The sequence below is a fragment of the Hydra vulgaris genome, chromosome 12, assembly GCF_038396675.1.
Source record: "Hydra vulgaris chromosome 12, alternate assembly HydraT2T_AEP".
NCBI lineage: Eukaryota > Metazoa > Cnidaria > Hydrozoa > Anthoathecata > Hydridae > Hydra > Hydra vulgaris.
The window spans coordinates 29,359,420-29,373,459 of record NC_088931.1 but is presented as its reverse complement, the minus strand read 5'-3'; the positions used below and the strand labels follow the sequence as shown (position 1 = coordinate 29,373,459).

General features: G+C 26.1%; 1 protein-coding gene across 1 annotated transcript; it reads left to right on the top strand.

Moving 5' to 3' along the window:
* The first annotated feature begins 681 nt into the window (after positions 1-681).
* On the top strand, positions 682-13,816 carry LOC100206178 (acid ceramidase). The gene is made up of 16 exons (XM_065812844.1): positions 682-857; positions 3,109-3,152; positions 3,678-3,762; positions 8,073-8,144; positions 8,410-8,488; positions 9,031-9,105; positions 9,257-9,302; positions 9,369-9,441; positions 12,377-12,448; positions 12,530-12,584; positions 12,668-12,749; positions 12,844-12,975; positions 13,082-13,172; positions 13,267-13,299; positions 13,411-13,467; positions 13,583-13,816. The coding sequence occupies exons 1-16, from the start codon at positions 807-809 to the stop codon at positions 13,670-13,672; spliced, it is 1,137 nt and encodes a 378-aa protein (XP_065668916.1). The 5' UTR covers positions 682-806; the 3' UTR covers positions 13,673-13,816.
* The last annotated feature ends 224 nt before the right edge of the window (positions 13,817-14,040 follow it).

Sequence of the window (14,040 nt, the reverse complement as noted above, 5' to 3'; positions counted from 1 at the left end):
AAAATAAAAAATAAAATGAAACAAATTTCCGGACGTAGTTACATCCAAAAAAAAATCAGATGTGTAACTACATCTGGTTAAAATAATGCATTATTTAAAAAAATCCGGATGTATTTACATCCGAAAAAATCTGTAATGTGTAATTACATCTATTTAAAATGTTGCATTATTTAATTATTTTTTCACCCACATATAGCTTAGGGATTGCTGTTTACAGTATACAGTATCGTATGTTTACCGTCAGGGTTAGGGTTAGGGGTTAGGGTTAGGGTTAACCCTAACCCTTGCCGGATGTAGTTAAATCCGAAAAAAATCAGATGTGTAACTACATCCAGTTAAAATAATGTATTATTAAATAAATTTTTTTTCAGATGTAGTTATATCTGAAAAAAATCAGATGTGTAACTACATCTGGTTAAAATAATGCATTATTAAAAAAAAAAAAAATTCGGATGTAGTTACATCCGAAAAATCTACAGATATAGTTGCACGGATGTTATTATACATCAATGAAATTTGGGATGTTATTTCTCGGATGTTATTATACATCGATGAAGTTTCGGATGTTGTCTCACAAATGTTATTATACATGGCAAAAACGGATGTTATTGCCCTGACTCATAAAAAATAAAAATAAAACGGGAAAGGAAGAGGTGTGTTTATTTCGGTAACCGGTATATTAAATTGTCATGAGATTTTCAAAACAAAAGTTCGGTGGAAACAAAGCGGAATTTTGAGTGTATTATTTAAATCATCCTTATATTCAAGACTTATGCACTAAACCTTTCAAAAATCATCAAAATAAAATGAAGTTGATCATTTTTTTTGCTTTATGTACTTTGATTTCCGCTATGGTGGTATGTTAATGCAATTGTTTTATCTAAATTCTCTAGAGATAGTGTTATTTTATATGTACCTTTCTTTTTATATGTACCTTCTCTTTCATTTTATATGTACCTTCTCTAGAGATAGTGTTATTTTATATAGTTTATTTTATATGTACCTTTTCATCATGATTAAATATTAAGTCGGACTAAGTTCACATTAAATGTGATATTTAAGTTAAGTTTAAACAGAAGTCTAAACAAAATTAATAAGACTTCAAAAATTTCCTGGAGTTTGCTTTTAAATTCGTTTCCCTTTCCAAGGTTTAAAAATTTCCGATATTACATAGCAGCCTGATATCATATTAACGTACATGTTAAATAAAAAAGTATATCTTCAAATCAACCTTTCAATTCAGGAATCCCTTATAAATCCATACTTAGGTCTCTTTTTTTGTGCTATATATTGATGAGTTAAACACATGTCCAGATAACGTGTTTACATATTTAAGTGATAAGACTAGTTTGCTTATAATTGAAGACATTGATGATAAAAATTTAATCAAAACCTTGTAGGGGATATCACCAGTTCTTAACTGGCTGAGAGATAATCAGTAAAAATAGTATTCATTAAATCCAGAATTATAAAAATTATTAGGCAATTAAATTTCTTTATTATTAGAATGATAATAACTCCCTTAAAATCAGCAAGGTATCTTATGGTTAGGTTGGATGAAAATTTTCTTCAAAATCTCTTTTATTCACAGACAATTTTAAATTGATCTGTTGGTATGTTGGCTAAAGTAAGACACTTTTTCAAATTGGAAGCTGTAACTAGCATTTATCATGTCATATTTGGTTGTCATTTAACATAAACATACCAGATTTGAGGACTAACTAAAAATTATTATTTAAAAAAATTTCTCCATTGTCACAATAAAGCCATTATTCTATTCTATTTTTATTTCTATTATATATTAATGTCTTTTTTTATTGTAATTTTTTTTTAGTTGTTATTGTTTTCTTGTTCCCTTCTTATTTTTCTAAATGCCCTTTTGTAATTTATATCTAAATTAATAAAATGATGCATAAGAAAATTTAGGTAACAATCTTTAGAGATTTCATTTTGGAGTAAGTTTAGAGGTAAAGTACAAGTTTTTAGCCTAATTTAAGCGTTGTTTTTTTACAAGACATTATTGGATATCAGTCCATTTTAAGCGTTTTTAGTCTAATTTAAGTGTGTGTTTTTTTTATAAGACTTTATTGGATATATTATTAAGTTTGAAAAACAGATGTATTTGGTTTTCTTGATAATGTTTTTATTTATGAAAAACTTTTAAAAAATGCATTCAATCTTTTACTACTTTTAATACTGTTTTTTATTATTTAAAAAAAATTAATTTCAATACTCTCATTTGCGGATGTAGTGATTTCAATACTCCCAATTGTGGATGTAGTGAAAAGATGTGGTGATATTCTGCTCTTATGGACCGTATACAATATGAATCAGTACACTTGTTTCATATTGTATTTTTTGCTTGAATGGAAAATTTAAATATTAAAAATTTATATATTTTTTTCTACTAAAAATAAAAAAGGCATGGTAATTGATATGACTTTATAAGCAGATAAAAGAAAGTTATGAAAAAGCTAGAACGCCCCATGATGCTACAGAAAAATCAATTCAATGTGCTGACAAGTTATTACATATTTGGAATGAACAGAAAAACAATTAAATTATTTTAAAATTAAAAATGAGTGGCTTAATATTGTTAGTGATGTGATCAGGATGTGAGTGGTGGATGTAGGTGGTGTATAAAAGTAGAATTGTTAAATTTAAAGTCCTAAAGATCTACACATTTCAGTAGAGTTCAAATTGTGTTCTCTCAAAGTTTATAATCATCATCAAAGAGAAAAAAAATTAAAGAAACAAATCAGTCAGTTTCACATAAGAAAGCTGTGGGAATAATAAAAATTGGTGAATAAATTTATAATTATATAATAAAAAATATTTTTCAAAACTTAAATAATTAAAAATAATTAAATGCTATACCTTATGTTAAATTATGGTTGTGACAAAGACATCATCTGACAAGTGATAAACGTGTTTAAGTATCAGTTCCTATTTTGCCCAGCCAAAATCAAAGTTTAATTTAATTTTGGCTGGACGATAGTGACCAATGCATTATGTATAATTACACTGTAGCTTTTAGTTGAGTTTGCATTTATTTTTCTAACATCATTTTTTTTTATTTTAACAATTGTTATTTATTTTATTTTAAAGATCAATGAGCCTTGCAAAACAGATGCATATCCTCCGCCAAAAGAGTAAGATTTTTTTTTTTTAAATTTATTCATACATTTTATCATGGTTATACCAGACTTAGATTAACTAAAAAAGCAACATGATTGGAAAAATTTTATACAATTGCTTAAAATTAGTTTGTTCTCTTAAACATCAAATTAGTTATCCTTTACTGTTTGCACTTGGTGCCCCCATATATTCTTTCCTTATTTTTCCTTGCAACAGTCAGTACTAAAAGTTAAAGAGAAATATAATTTTTAAAATTTTTTGATGTAACACAAAATTATATCTTTAACTTTTTAAATTAAAAGTTTTTAATTTATTCTTTAAATGCACTACAAAAAGTATAATTATAAGAAAAAATCTATAATTACAAAAAAAATTGCACTCTTTTACAAAAAAAAAAAAAAATTATTTTACGATCTAAATCAATTTAGTTAGAAGTATAATTTATCAAACAAAAAAAATCTAGTTTATTCAATTTAAAAAAAAAACATTTTATTAAAATAGCATGTTAAGATTTGTAAATGTATTACATTTGTTTATAGAACAAAAATAAACAGTGTTGTGTTAAATCTCAATGACCCTCCATTTGACAGATGGACACATATTGTGGGACCAAAATCTGAAGAGGTAATTAATGAAAATGTATTTATGAATATAATTTTTTTTTAAGATAAAGTTTATATTATAGTATAAAGTTTTTAAATTCTCTATAAATTTGGGTTGTTGCAGGTTTCACTTATCACAGCGACTTAAGTTTAGTATCGCATTTATTTTCACTGTTGTGGCTTAAATCTTCGATTTGTACTTATACCTAGCTTAAATCTTAGATTTGTACTTCTTTGCAGCTTTGTACTTCATAATTGACTTTAAAGTTGTTTAATAAACTTATTATTGTTAATAATAAAGTTTTGTTATTATTTTGAAAATTTTTCTAGACATTTGTGCTAGAACATTGTAGTTTTCATGAGTACTATTACTATTTTACTGTAACTCCTGAAACCCTAAAACTGTAGTTTATTCCCCTTATATTTGGGAGAGGGGGGGATGGGTACAAGTTTTAGTTCCTTGAATCCAATCATAGAAATTTTTGAAAAGTATTCTCATTTGATATAAGCATAAACACACCCAAGTTTGCTCTGTCTAAAAGTTATCTTTCTCAAACATCAAAAAAACCTTCCACAATACCTGGTATATAAACATAAAATTATTCTTTATTGTGCAACATTTTTTTTTGATGTGCAACATTTTTCTTTTTTTGATATGTCGTTTATTTTAGTTGTGGCAAAAAGTATGCTTTTATTCAGTGTCTTAAACAAGCTGCTGATTGAGATTAATTTTATGTTAATGTTTAGAGCTTAAAATCATTAATAATTAAGTAAACAGTTTCAGTATTCTAATTTATGTTAATGTACTTAGTGAGTCTTTATAAGTTAAGTAAGTTCTTTATCTGAATAAGAAAATATTATGATTCTGTTGCATCTGCTAAAGTTGTTTCTAATATGCTTTATAAATAGGGTGAAAGTTTTATAGATAGCATAGGTCCTGCCCTAGCAGTTATTTATATATCTATATCACACTTGTAAAATTTAATACATACTGAGTAGTTGTCTATTAACCTAATAAAATTCTAACAGTAACTTATAACTTATTCAAATATGTTGAATCAGTACTTAAATACTTCATATTTTTCAATGTATGAAAATTTTTTAATTTAGGTAATTTTGAAATCAATTGTGTTTTGCTAATAAGTTTAAAAAACACAAGTCATAAAGTATGTTAAATAAAGCTTATTTATTTTGTATTAAGATAATTAATTTACATTTTACTGTGTAAAAACTGTCGCTTTTTAATATTAATAAAAAAGTCAATTTTTTTCATGGTTATTTTTAAGTCAATTTTTTTTAGAGAGTTTTTTATAAAATATGATTATTATTTTTTAATTTATTATTAAAAGTATACTTATGATTATAAAGTTTCTTTATGTAATTTACTTTAATGGTTGCGAAAGTCATCGTACTTCATAATGTCACATGATAAAAAATCATTATAAAAGTCTAAATTATTTTACTCCGGAAATGGAGCTTGTATCTTCAATTTAATGTTGGTCAAATATTCAACTTTTTTTATACAGAAAATTTCAAGAAATTGATAAAAAATTAATGTAATGTAAGTTAAATATATATGATAAAGTTATGTTTTTGCAAAAGCTTCATCAAAAAACTTAAATCTTTTAATAATTTATGTAAGTTGATATTGAATATTTTGTTTTTTCATTTAAAGTTTTAAATAAAGATGCTTTGTTAAAGCATACTTTAATTTGGAATTTGTGCCATGTAAGTTAAAACTTATCAAATTTATCTAAAAGTTTTGGCACTTTTTAAAAAATGTTTTTTTACACGGCGAGGAATTAATATTTACTATATGCTCTTAATCTTTGAGAAAAAACTATTTTCAATTCAATAGCTTCCATTAGTTTTTATGAAAAATCTATAAGTAAGAAAGCAACTAATTATTTGTATAAACTTTGAATGAATGGAATTTCCATTAGAATTCTTTTGTTTCATAGCAAGATACTCCATCACCTATACTGCAGATATTACTTTTAATCAACAAATGACTTCTAACAGTTGTTAATAAACATTTTTTTAATATACAATATAAAATAAATGTTCATATTTTAAGGCAATTTAAATAATTGACACTAATGAAACTAGTTGTTTTGCAATAGTCTATAAATCTATGATAAATGTTTGTTTCAGAATTTTAAATTTAAATTTTATTTAAATATTAAATGACAATAATTTTCTTTATGTTTTCAAGATGGTGCTTTTTTATGCCTAATAAAACTTTTTATAACTGAGTTTTTAAACAACTTTTATGATGAAGGTTTTTTAATTCTAAAAATTAAATTGATAAAAACATTAAGAATTAAATTAGTAAAAATATTAAATAAAAATCTGACTGTAAAATTCTGTTTTTGTAGAATATAAGAATTGTCATTGAGAATTAGAACAAAATTTGTTTGGCAATAACTATAATAGTCATGAAAAAAATAATAAATTAATATATTAAATAAATAAATTTTTTTTGTGACTAGCTGTTTAAAACAATAATTGTATTTTAAATGACGTTTTTTAAAAAGATATAAAAACAGTTTTTCCTGGCTCCTAGAGTTGCATATATGACCTATAGAGTTATATAGAGCATATAGAGTTATATATAGAGAGCATATAGAGTTATATATAGAGAGCATATAGAGTTGCATATATTGTAAATATGACCAATTGCTCTTGATCTGGCCTTTTAAATTGACAATTATTTCTTTGTATGCCATAAATAGAAGAAACATATGGTATTTAATATGAAGTCATGTGAATAATTTCCCACTTCTTCAGCCAGTATATGAAAAGCATTGTTTACTGAGTTTACTAATGACCTAATATGGGTTAGGCTACTTTTTCAGCTGCCACAAGCAATAAACTTATTTTCTGTAAGTTATTAGTCCAGCGGTTTTTTTGTTACAAGGAGCTCATTTTGGAAGAAATCCTCCTTAATAATCGCATGGTAACATAAGTGATGTAATGTCAGTTAAATGCATGGTTTCAATATAACCTGTTTATTTTCCTTAGTTGATCACCTCTCATGAACTTTTTGTATTAAGAATTGAATTAATAACATATAGTAAAAATTTTCAATAAGATTTACAACACCATTTTGCAGAAATTTTTCCTTAAAATTTAAAAATTTTTTACTCGGTTTTTCTGTGTATCATAAGTTAAATAACATTTTTTGTCATAATCTTGCTATTTTATTATCAGTATCAAAAATTTTAAGCTTATATTATTTTTCAAACCGACAACTTTCAAACAAAATTGAAAAAAATTTGGTTTCAATATGAAAAGCATTTAGTTTCAATAAAAAAAAGATTCAATAAGAGAATTTCTGATATAGTTGTTGTGAGTGTAATGTAAGTTAAAAACATATTATGCCATATATATATATATATATATATATATATATATATATATATATATATATATATATATATATATATATATATATATATATATATATATATATATATATATATATATATATATATATGGGCAATCCATTTTTAACTTACGTTACACACTGAACAACTTTATTAAATATTTGCCTATTTAAACTGTAATTTAAACTTTTAGCTATTTTGTATGAAAGCTGTTAGTCTAAAGAATAAAATGAGCTAAAAAGTTTTGAGTCTGGCCAAAAGAGGGCAAACTTATTACTGAAAATGCCACTTAACTTACATTACACTGAAAACAAGGTAAAAAAATTGCTTCAGTTTTTAGGTCAGATTTCTGCGAATCAGTAAATCAGTTTGTATTAGAAACTTTCACAAGATGTTGAGAATTCTATACCAATTTAAAAAATATATAAAATTTATCTAAGGTGACCAGCTAAGGAAAAAAAACTAGTTTTTCGGATACTACATATTTAACTTACATTATCGAGCGATTATTATCGCTCGATAATGTAAGGATTTTTTATAACTATGATTAAGCATTATATTTACTTAATAAAAGATTTGTAAAAGTATTGAACTCATTCATTAAAAATAATTAACAAAGGAAATTTAAAAAAAGAGTTTTCAAAATGAAAAGCTTTTAAAAGATTTTCTTCCTGAGTGATTTTTCATAACATTTATGAAAGTTAGTCAAAAGCAGTTTTTTCCGCAAGACCAAGTGCAACTTTAAAAAGTTATTTCAGTATTACAACTTTATTAATACTTATTTGAGTCGTTTAAATAAGAAAATCTTTTCAGTACTTTTATTCTCAAATTTGACAATTCTTCTAATTTTAGATTTTTTAAAATTCTTTAAAATTTTAGATTTAATTATTAAATATGGAATTCATTATCAAAACTTTTTACTATAAAATAAATTATAATTTAGTTAGCAGATCTCATTGCTTCCATCAAAGAACTTGTTCCTACTAAAGTAATTCAGTTAGTGGATGGTGCATTGGTATGTAGCAAAAGTTATGATATTTTTATTTATATTTAATGTATGTTCTCTAGATATTTGTGTGTATGGTGTGAGGATGTTTCCTCATAACAGAAATAACAATACTTTTTGCAATAATTAGGCAATAATATATTCTGCTTTTGGGCTTTAAATATTAAAGCATAACATATTTATGTATTATCCAAGGTTTTCAGTAATGACTACCTTAAATAAGTATAAAATATAAATATAAAAATATTTATAACTAATCTAACATCTATTAAAGGGTGATATAATCGATTGGCTTCCTTATCCATATTCCGATGAAATAAAAGGAATTGCCAAAGCTACTGGTTTGCCATTAGGTACATTCATTATGTATTTTTATCTTTAGAAAAAGTATTAATTGTTCCAAGGGTTTGTATAGTAAAGTAGTTTAAGTTTCTTGTAAATACTTTAATTATTACAGTTGGGTTGCAAATGTCTTCTAAAAAGGAATGAAATGTCACATTGAGGGGAATCAAATGTCTTTTTAAGGAAAAATTTAGTTTCTTTAAAATATTTACTCAAGATATTTCCTTAAAACAAATGTCTCCTTAAAGGGAACCTAAAACCAAAGTTTACTAAATTTTTGAATTTATTTGATGATCCATAGTAGTCATAAAAATTATTGGTAAAAGCATTAATAAATATTATTTAATAGCCATTAGTTTTAACTAATAACATATATCCTACGCTTATTTGCATAGGTTAGGGCTATTGAGGTTTATATTTGAACCTCTCCCTAGGTACTTTCTTCTTTTTTTTTTTGTCAACTTTTTTTATGTAATAAGGTATTTTATATAAAGTAGTTTGTGTGAGTTTTTAACTTGGTTGTTTAAAATGATTTTGAAATCTTCTTTGTTAGGAGAAGCAGTATTATACAATATATTTTATGAAATATTTACTGCATGCACATCTATTGTTGGCCATGATGACAAAGGTATCTAATGTATATGATAGTATAATATATAGTATATACCTATATACCATAAGTATGTTACATATGACACTTATGATGTGATATATATGATAAATATCATATATGTAACTTTTTAATTCTTTTTTATAATCAAATTTGTTTTTTTGTAAAGGAAAAATGTATCACAGCCGAAATTTAGACTTTGGACTACTATTAGGGTATGATTTATTATTATGCCAAGATTTTTATTTTTATTTTTTGTTGTAATTCTTATTTATTTTAAGATGGGACAGACAGAATGATACATGGTTGGTTACAGAAAAGTTGCGTAAACTCATTGTCAATGTTGATTATCAGGTTAAAATAATTTAAAATTAATGGAACTTTTTTATAAATGCTATAAGTTATTCTAATACATTATAACACAAAAAATGCATAAAACTGAAGAGTTCTAAAAAAGAAGAAAAAATCTTTTCAATACTGCTATGTGATTAGAAACAAAGAAATATAACTTTTTATCAGTGTGTTATTTATGAAAAATTATTTAAGATAATAAACAAGTTTAAACTTTTTTTTATTAATTTATTGAAATATTTTAGAAGAACCAAATAGTTTAATTTCTTAGTTAATTAAGAATGAATTTGTTTGCATATAATAGTACAAATTAAGAAAACGTAGAATCACATCAGTAGAATTTCTGCACACAAAAAATTATGCAATCTTTTTAAACTTTAAAAAAAAGCTTAGTAAAATATTGTGTATTGTTAAATTTTATGTTTCTTGAGTGTTTGTATTAACATCATTTGTGTATTTGTCTATTTGTCTGTGTATTTCTCTAAAACTATTATCTCATTCTTCTTCATCATCTGAATCCCCCTATCATCATACCTCTTACAACTACTTTAAAGCTGACTGGGACTCTTTCCGTGATTTTCTTCATGATGTTCCTTGGGTGAAATCTTTTGTCTTTTTGTTGACAAATGTGCTACTTACAAAGCTTGTGGATTCAGGCTGGCATGGAATCTTTTATTCCCTCTCAACGATTCCATGTCAATCCTTACTCTTCTCCATGGTTTTCCTCACATTGTGCTGCCGCATTTGCCAATCGAAACTATTACTTTCATATCTATCAGCAAAATAATTCTCCAGAAAACAGACATCTGTTTATTACTGCTACAAACCATTGTTAAAAGGTTTTGTCTATCGCAAAAGTCTGCTATTCTCAGGTCATGAAATCTCGTATTTCGTCGCAAAAATTAGGCTCTCGTGACTTCTGGAGAATCTTTAATACTATCAATAATAAAGGCAAATCTGTAATTCCATCTCACTTATTTGGTTAAGACTTTGTCACCTCTCCTAAAGACAAAGCTGAGTTGTTCACTAAGAACTTTTCATCAATATCATCTCTTGATTCCACTAGTTGCATTCTACCTGATAAAACCGTCAAACAGGTTGATCCATTGCTTGACATTCATATCACTCCAGCTTCTGTATCTAAAGTGATTTCCTGCTTAGACTTTTCTACAGCTTGTGGCCCGGACAACATATCTGTTATAGTCTTGCAAAAGTGTTCTCTGGAGCTGTTGTCTACACTTTCAAAAATATTCAACAAGGGCTTATCAGAGTCTTGTTTTCCAGCCTGCTGAAAAACGGCATCTGTTATCTCTATTTTCAAAAATTCTGGAGAGCAATCTGTTTCGTCTAACTATCATCCCATTAGTCTTTTCCTATCATAAGTAAGATTTTTGAATCTTTAAACAACAAACGCTTAATCTTGAATTTAATAACTTACATTCTGATCATCAATATTGATTTCGATCTTCTCATTCTACAGCTGATTCGCTAACAGTAATAACTGACAGGTTTTATTGTGCATTAGATAAAAATGGAAAGGTTAAGGACATCGCTTATGACATTTCTAAAGATTTTGATAAAGTTTGGCATGCTGGTCTTCTCCATAAGCTTTCTTCTTATGGTGTGTCTGGCAACATCTTTAAGATTATTGAATCCTTCCTTTCCAATTGTAGTATAAAAGTTGTCCTCGATGGACAGCATTTTTTTTTTATTCTGTAACTTCAGGGGTTCCTCATGGATTAATACTTGATCCTATACTCTTTTTAATTTATTTTAACGATCTTCCAGATATTCTCTTCACATCTAAGGTGGAAATGTTCGCTGATGATACTACCATTTATTCTTGTCATGATAAGAAGCCAACACTCTCCGATTGCTTGAAGGGGGCATTTGAGCTTGAAAAGGATCTCACTTTTGCTCACAGTGGCTGGTGAACTTCAATTTTTTTTTGCCAATTGTTATTGCAATAATTTAGATCTCTCTATATTTATCAACGGTAATGTACTCGATGAGTCATCTTTCCTTCACCTTCTAGGATTAACTCTTACTTCCGATCTTTCTTGGAAACCATATATCAAGTCTGTTGCAAAATTAACATCTGCTAAGGTTGCATCTCTTTATCGAGCTCGACACTTTCTCACTCCGGATTCTATTCTCTATAAATCTCAAATCCAGCCTTGTATAGAATACTGTTGTCATATCTGAGGCAGATCTTCTAATGATGCTCTTTCTCTTTTTGCACGAGGTGCAAAAATGCATTGTAAACATAGTTGGACCTGCTCTTGCAGCCAACCTCTAACCATTATCACATCGTCGTAATGTTGCTTCTCTTTCTCTCTTCTACAAATACTATAATGGGTACTGCTCCAAAGATCTTGAGTCTCTTGTGCCATCTACTAAAATTCATTCTTGTGTAATAAAATTTTGTTTTAAAAAAATGAAGAAATTATTTTGATAATTCCACAATACTTGGTGTACAGCTGTAAGTTCAATTTTAGTATCGAACTTATCTTTTATCTTGTAAACTTACTTTTGAAGCATCTGATTGGTCGATGTAAAATTTTTATATATTTATTGATATTTATATATAACTTTTATTTGGACTATGTTTTGGTATTCAAGTTTAATAACCAATGCGCACTGTCTGGTGCGCATAAGTTGTTAAACTTAAATACCAAAATATTATTGATCAATAAAAGCCACTTTAACAACCAATGATCATTTTAAATAAAACTGAGTCAATCAAACTGTTGCCTCTGTTTGCTTTTATTTTTTTGTTTTTTGTTGTTGTTGTTATTTGCAGTATAACATTATAGTACTTTAAAAAAGTTAAATCATCTAGTTTAAATTCGTATAAACAATAATATTACTTGCTTATATTTGTGTCACAATGTTATAAGACATGAAGTAGGCTCAAAGTTTGTTTATTTTCTTTTAGAAAAATGGAGTCACTGTTTTTAAAGCTACTCACTTTGTTGGTTATATTGGAATATTGACTGCTGTCAAACCAGTAAGTTTCTTATATTATAGAAATACATAAAAACATAATAATATATTACTGAAATCCTAAAAACTTAGCTATATTGTTTAGAAAATGTTTACATTAACAATGAATGAGAGATTTGGTCTGGATGGAGGATATGTTGGTCTGTTTTTTATTTAGTTAAATATTAGATTTTTTTACATAGTTTAATGAAGTTCAAAAATTAAATTTGTCTTTAATCTTCAGGGTTAATTGAATGGGTACTTGGGCTTACTAAAGGAAAATGGATGGGTTTCCTTTTAAGAGACGTTATGGAAAACGCAACAAGGTAACTTTTTAAAGCTTCGATATAAATGTTACTTTAAAATTTTAAAGTTTGTTTTAAATTTATATAAATGAATTTTCAACTTTTTTTAAACTAGTTATTCTCAAGCTAAAGACACGCTTACTAACACCGTTTTATTAGCACCAGCTTATTTTATTTTGGGAGGCACACAAGAAAATGAAGCCTGTGTGATTACCAGATCAAGGAATGCAGCTGATGACGTTTGGAAGTGTGTAAAGCATTTTAAACAATTTTTAAAAGTTTATGTGTATTAAGAAAGTTGATTTATAACATAAAAAGTTTTATTTTTATACTAAAATATTTTAAATTGTTAGCCTAAACTCAACAAATGGGGATTGGTATTTACTGGAAACAAATTATGACCATTGGAAAAAGCCTCTTTTTATTGACGATAGACGAACACCTGTATGATGTTGTTTTTTATAGTTAATTTGATATTTTTAAAGTTTTTGTTTATTTGTTTATTTTGTGTTTTAAACCATTTCAATTCTGTTTTTAGGGCAACAAATGTATGATGAAAATGGGAAAATCTGTAATTATTTTTTTTTGTAAATTCAAGATTATTATATTTAGATTTTCTCATAATATATTATACTATATTAAATGTTTTTATTAAAATTGATGCAATTAATAATATTTCTAGGGTATGAGCATTGGGGGTCTTTTTAATGTTTTGTCTACTCCGTCATCTCTTAATAAGGTAAATGCTTGAAATTTTTTATATTTTTTTACTTATTTTTTAATAAGGTAAATACTTGAAATTTTTTTATGTTTTCTTATGAAAAATAGTTTTTATTTTTTAATCTATTTTACAGCTTACTGCATATACTGCATTGATGCAAGTTGATGATGGTGTGTTGGAAACTTATTTACAGAATTGTCGAACTCCGTGTTGGCCTTGGTAATTTTCATACTTAAAGTATATATTATTCATAATAAAGATATATTCATAATAAAGATATATTCATAATAAAGATATTATACTCATTTTTTTGTACAAATTGTAAAAAATTTACGAGATATTTTTAATAATATTCATGTTTTGTAAACAGATGTTTTTTCTTATGTAATTGATTATGACGTTGAAAGTTGAAGGTTTTTACGATATTCTATATAAAATTTAATATAGTGAGTTAGCTGTTATATTCTGAATCGTGGTTTAGTCTAGAGTAGAGTCTAATATAAGGCGTAAAATAGAACATTAAAAATATTTTTCTATAATAAATGCTGGAAGCGTCAACAATAAACAGCTTTAGCAGAAATGGAAAATTGA

Bases quoted from the DNA above. Each gene is read 5' to 3' on its own strand.
- LOC100206178 (XM_065812844.1), top strand. From the start codon at position 807: ATGAAGTTGATCATTTTTTTTGCTTTATGTACTTTGATTTCCGCTATG. The intron at 12,449-12,529 runs GTAAGTTTCTTA...TATATTGTTTAG, and splicing joins TATTGACTGCTGTCAAACCA to AAAATGTTTACATTAACAAT. The intron at 13,300-13,410 runs GTAATTATTTTT...TAATATTTCTAG, and splicing joins TGATGAAAATGGGAAAATCT to GGTATGAGCATTGGGGGTCT.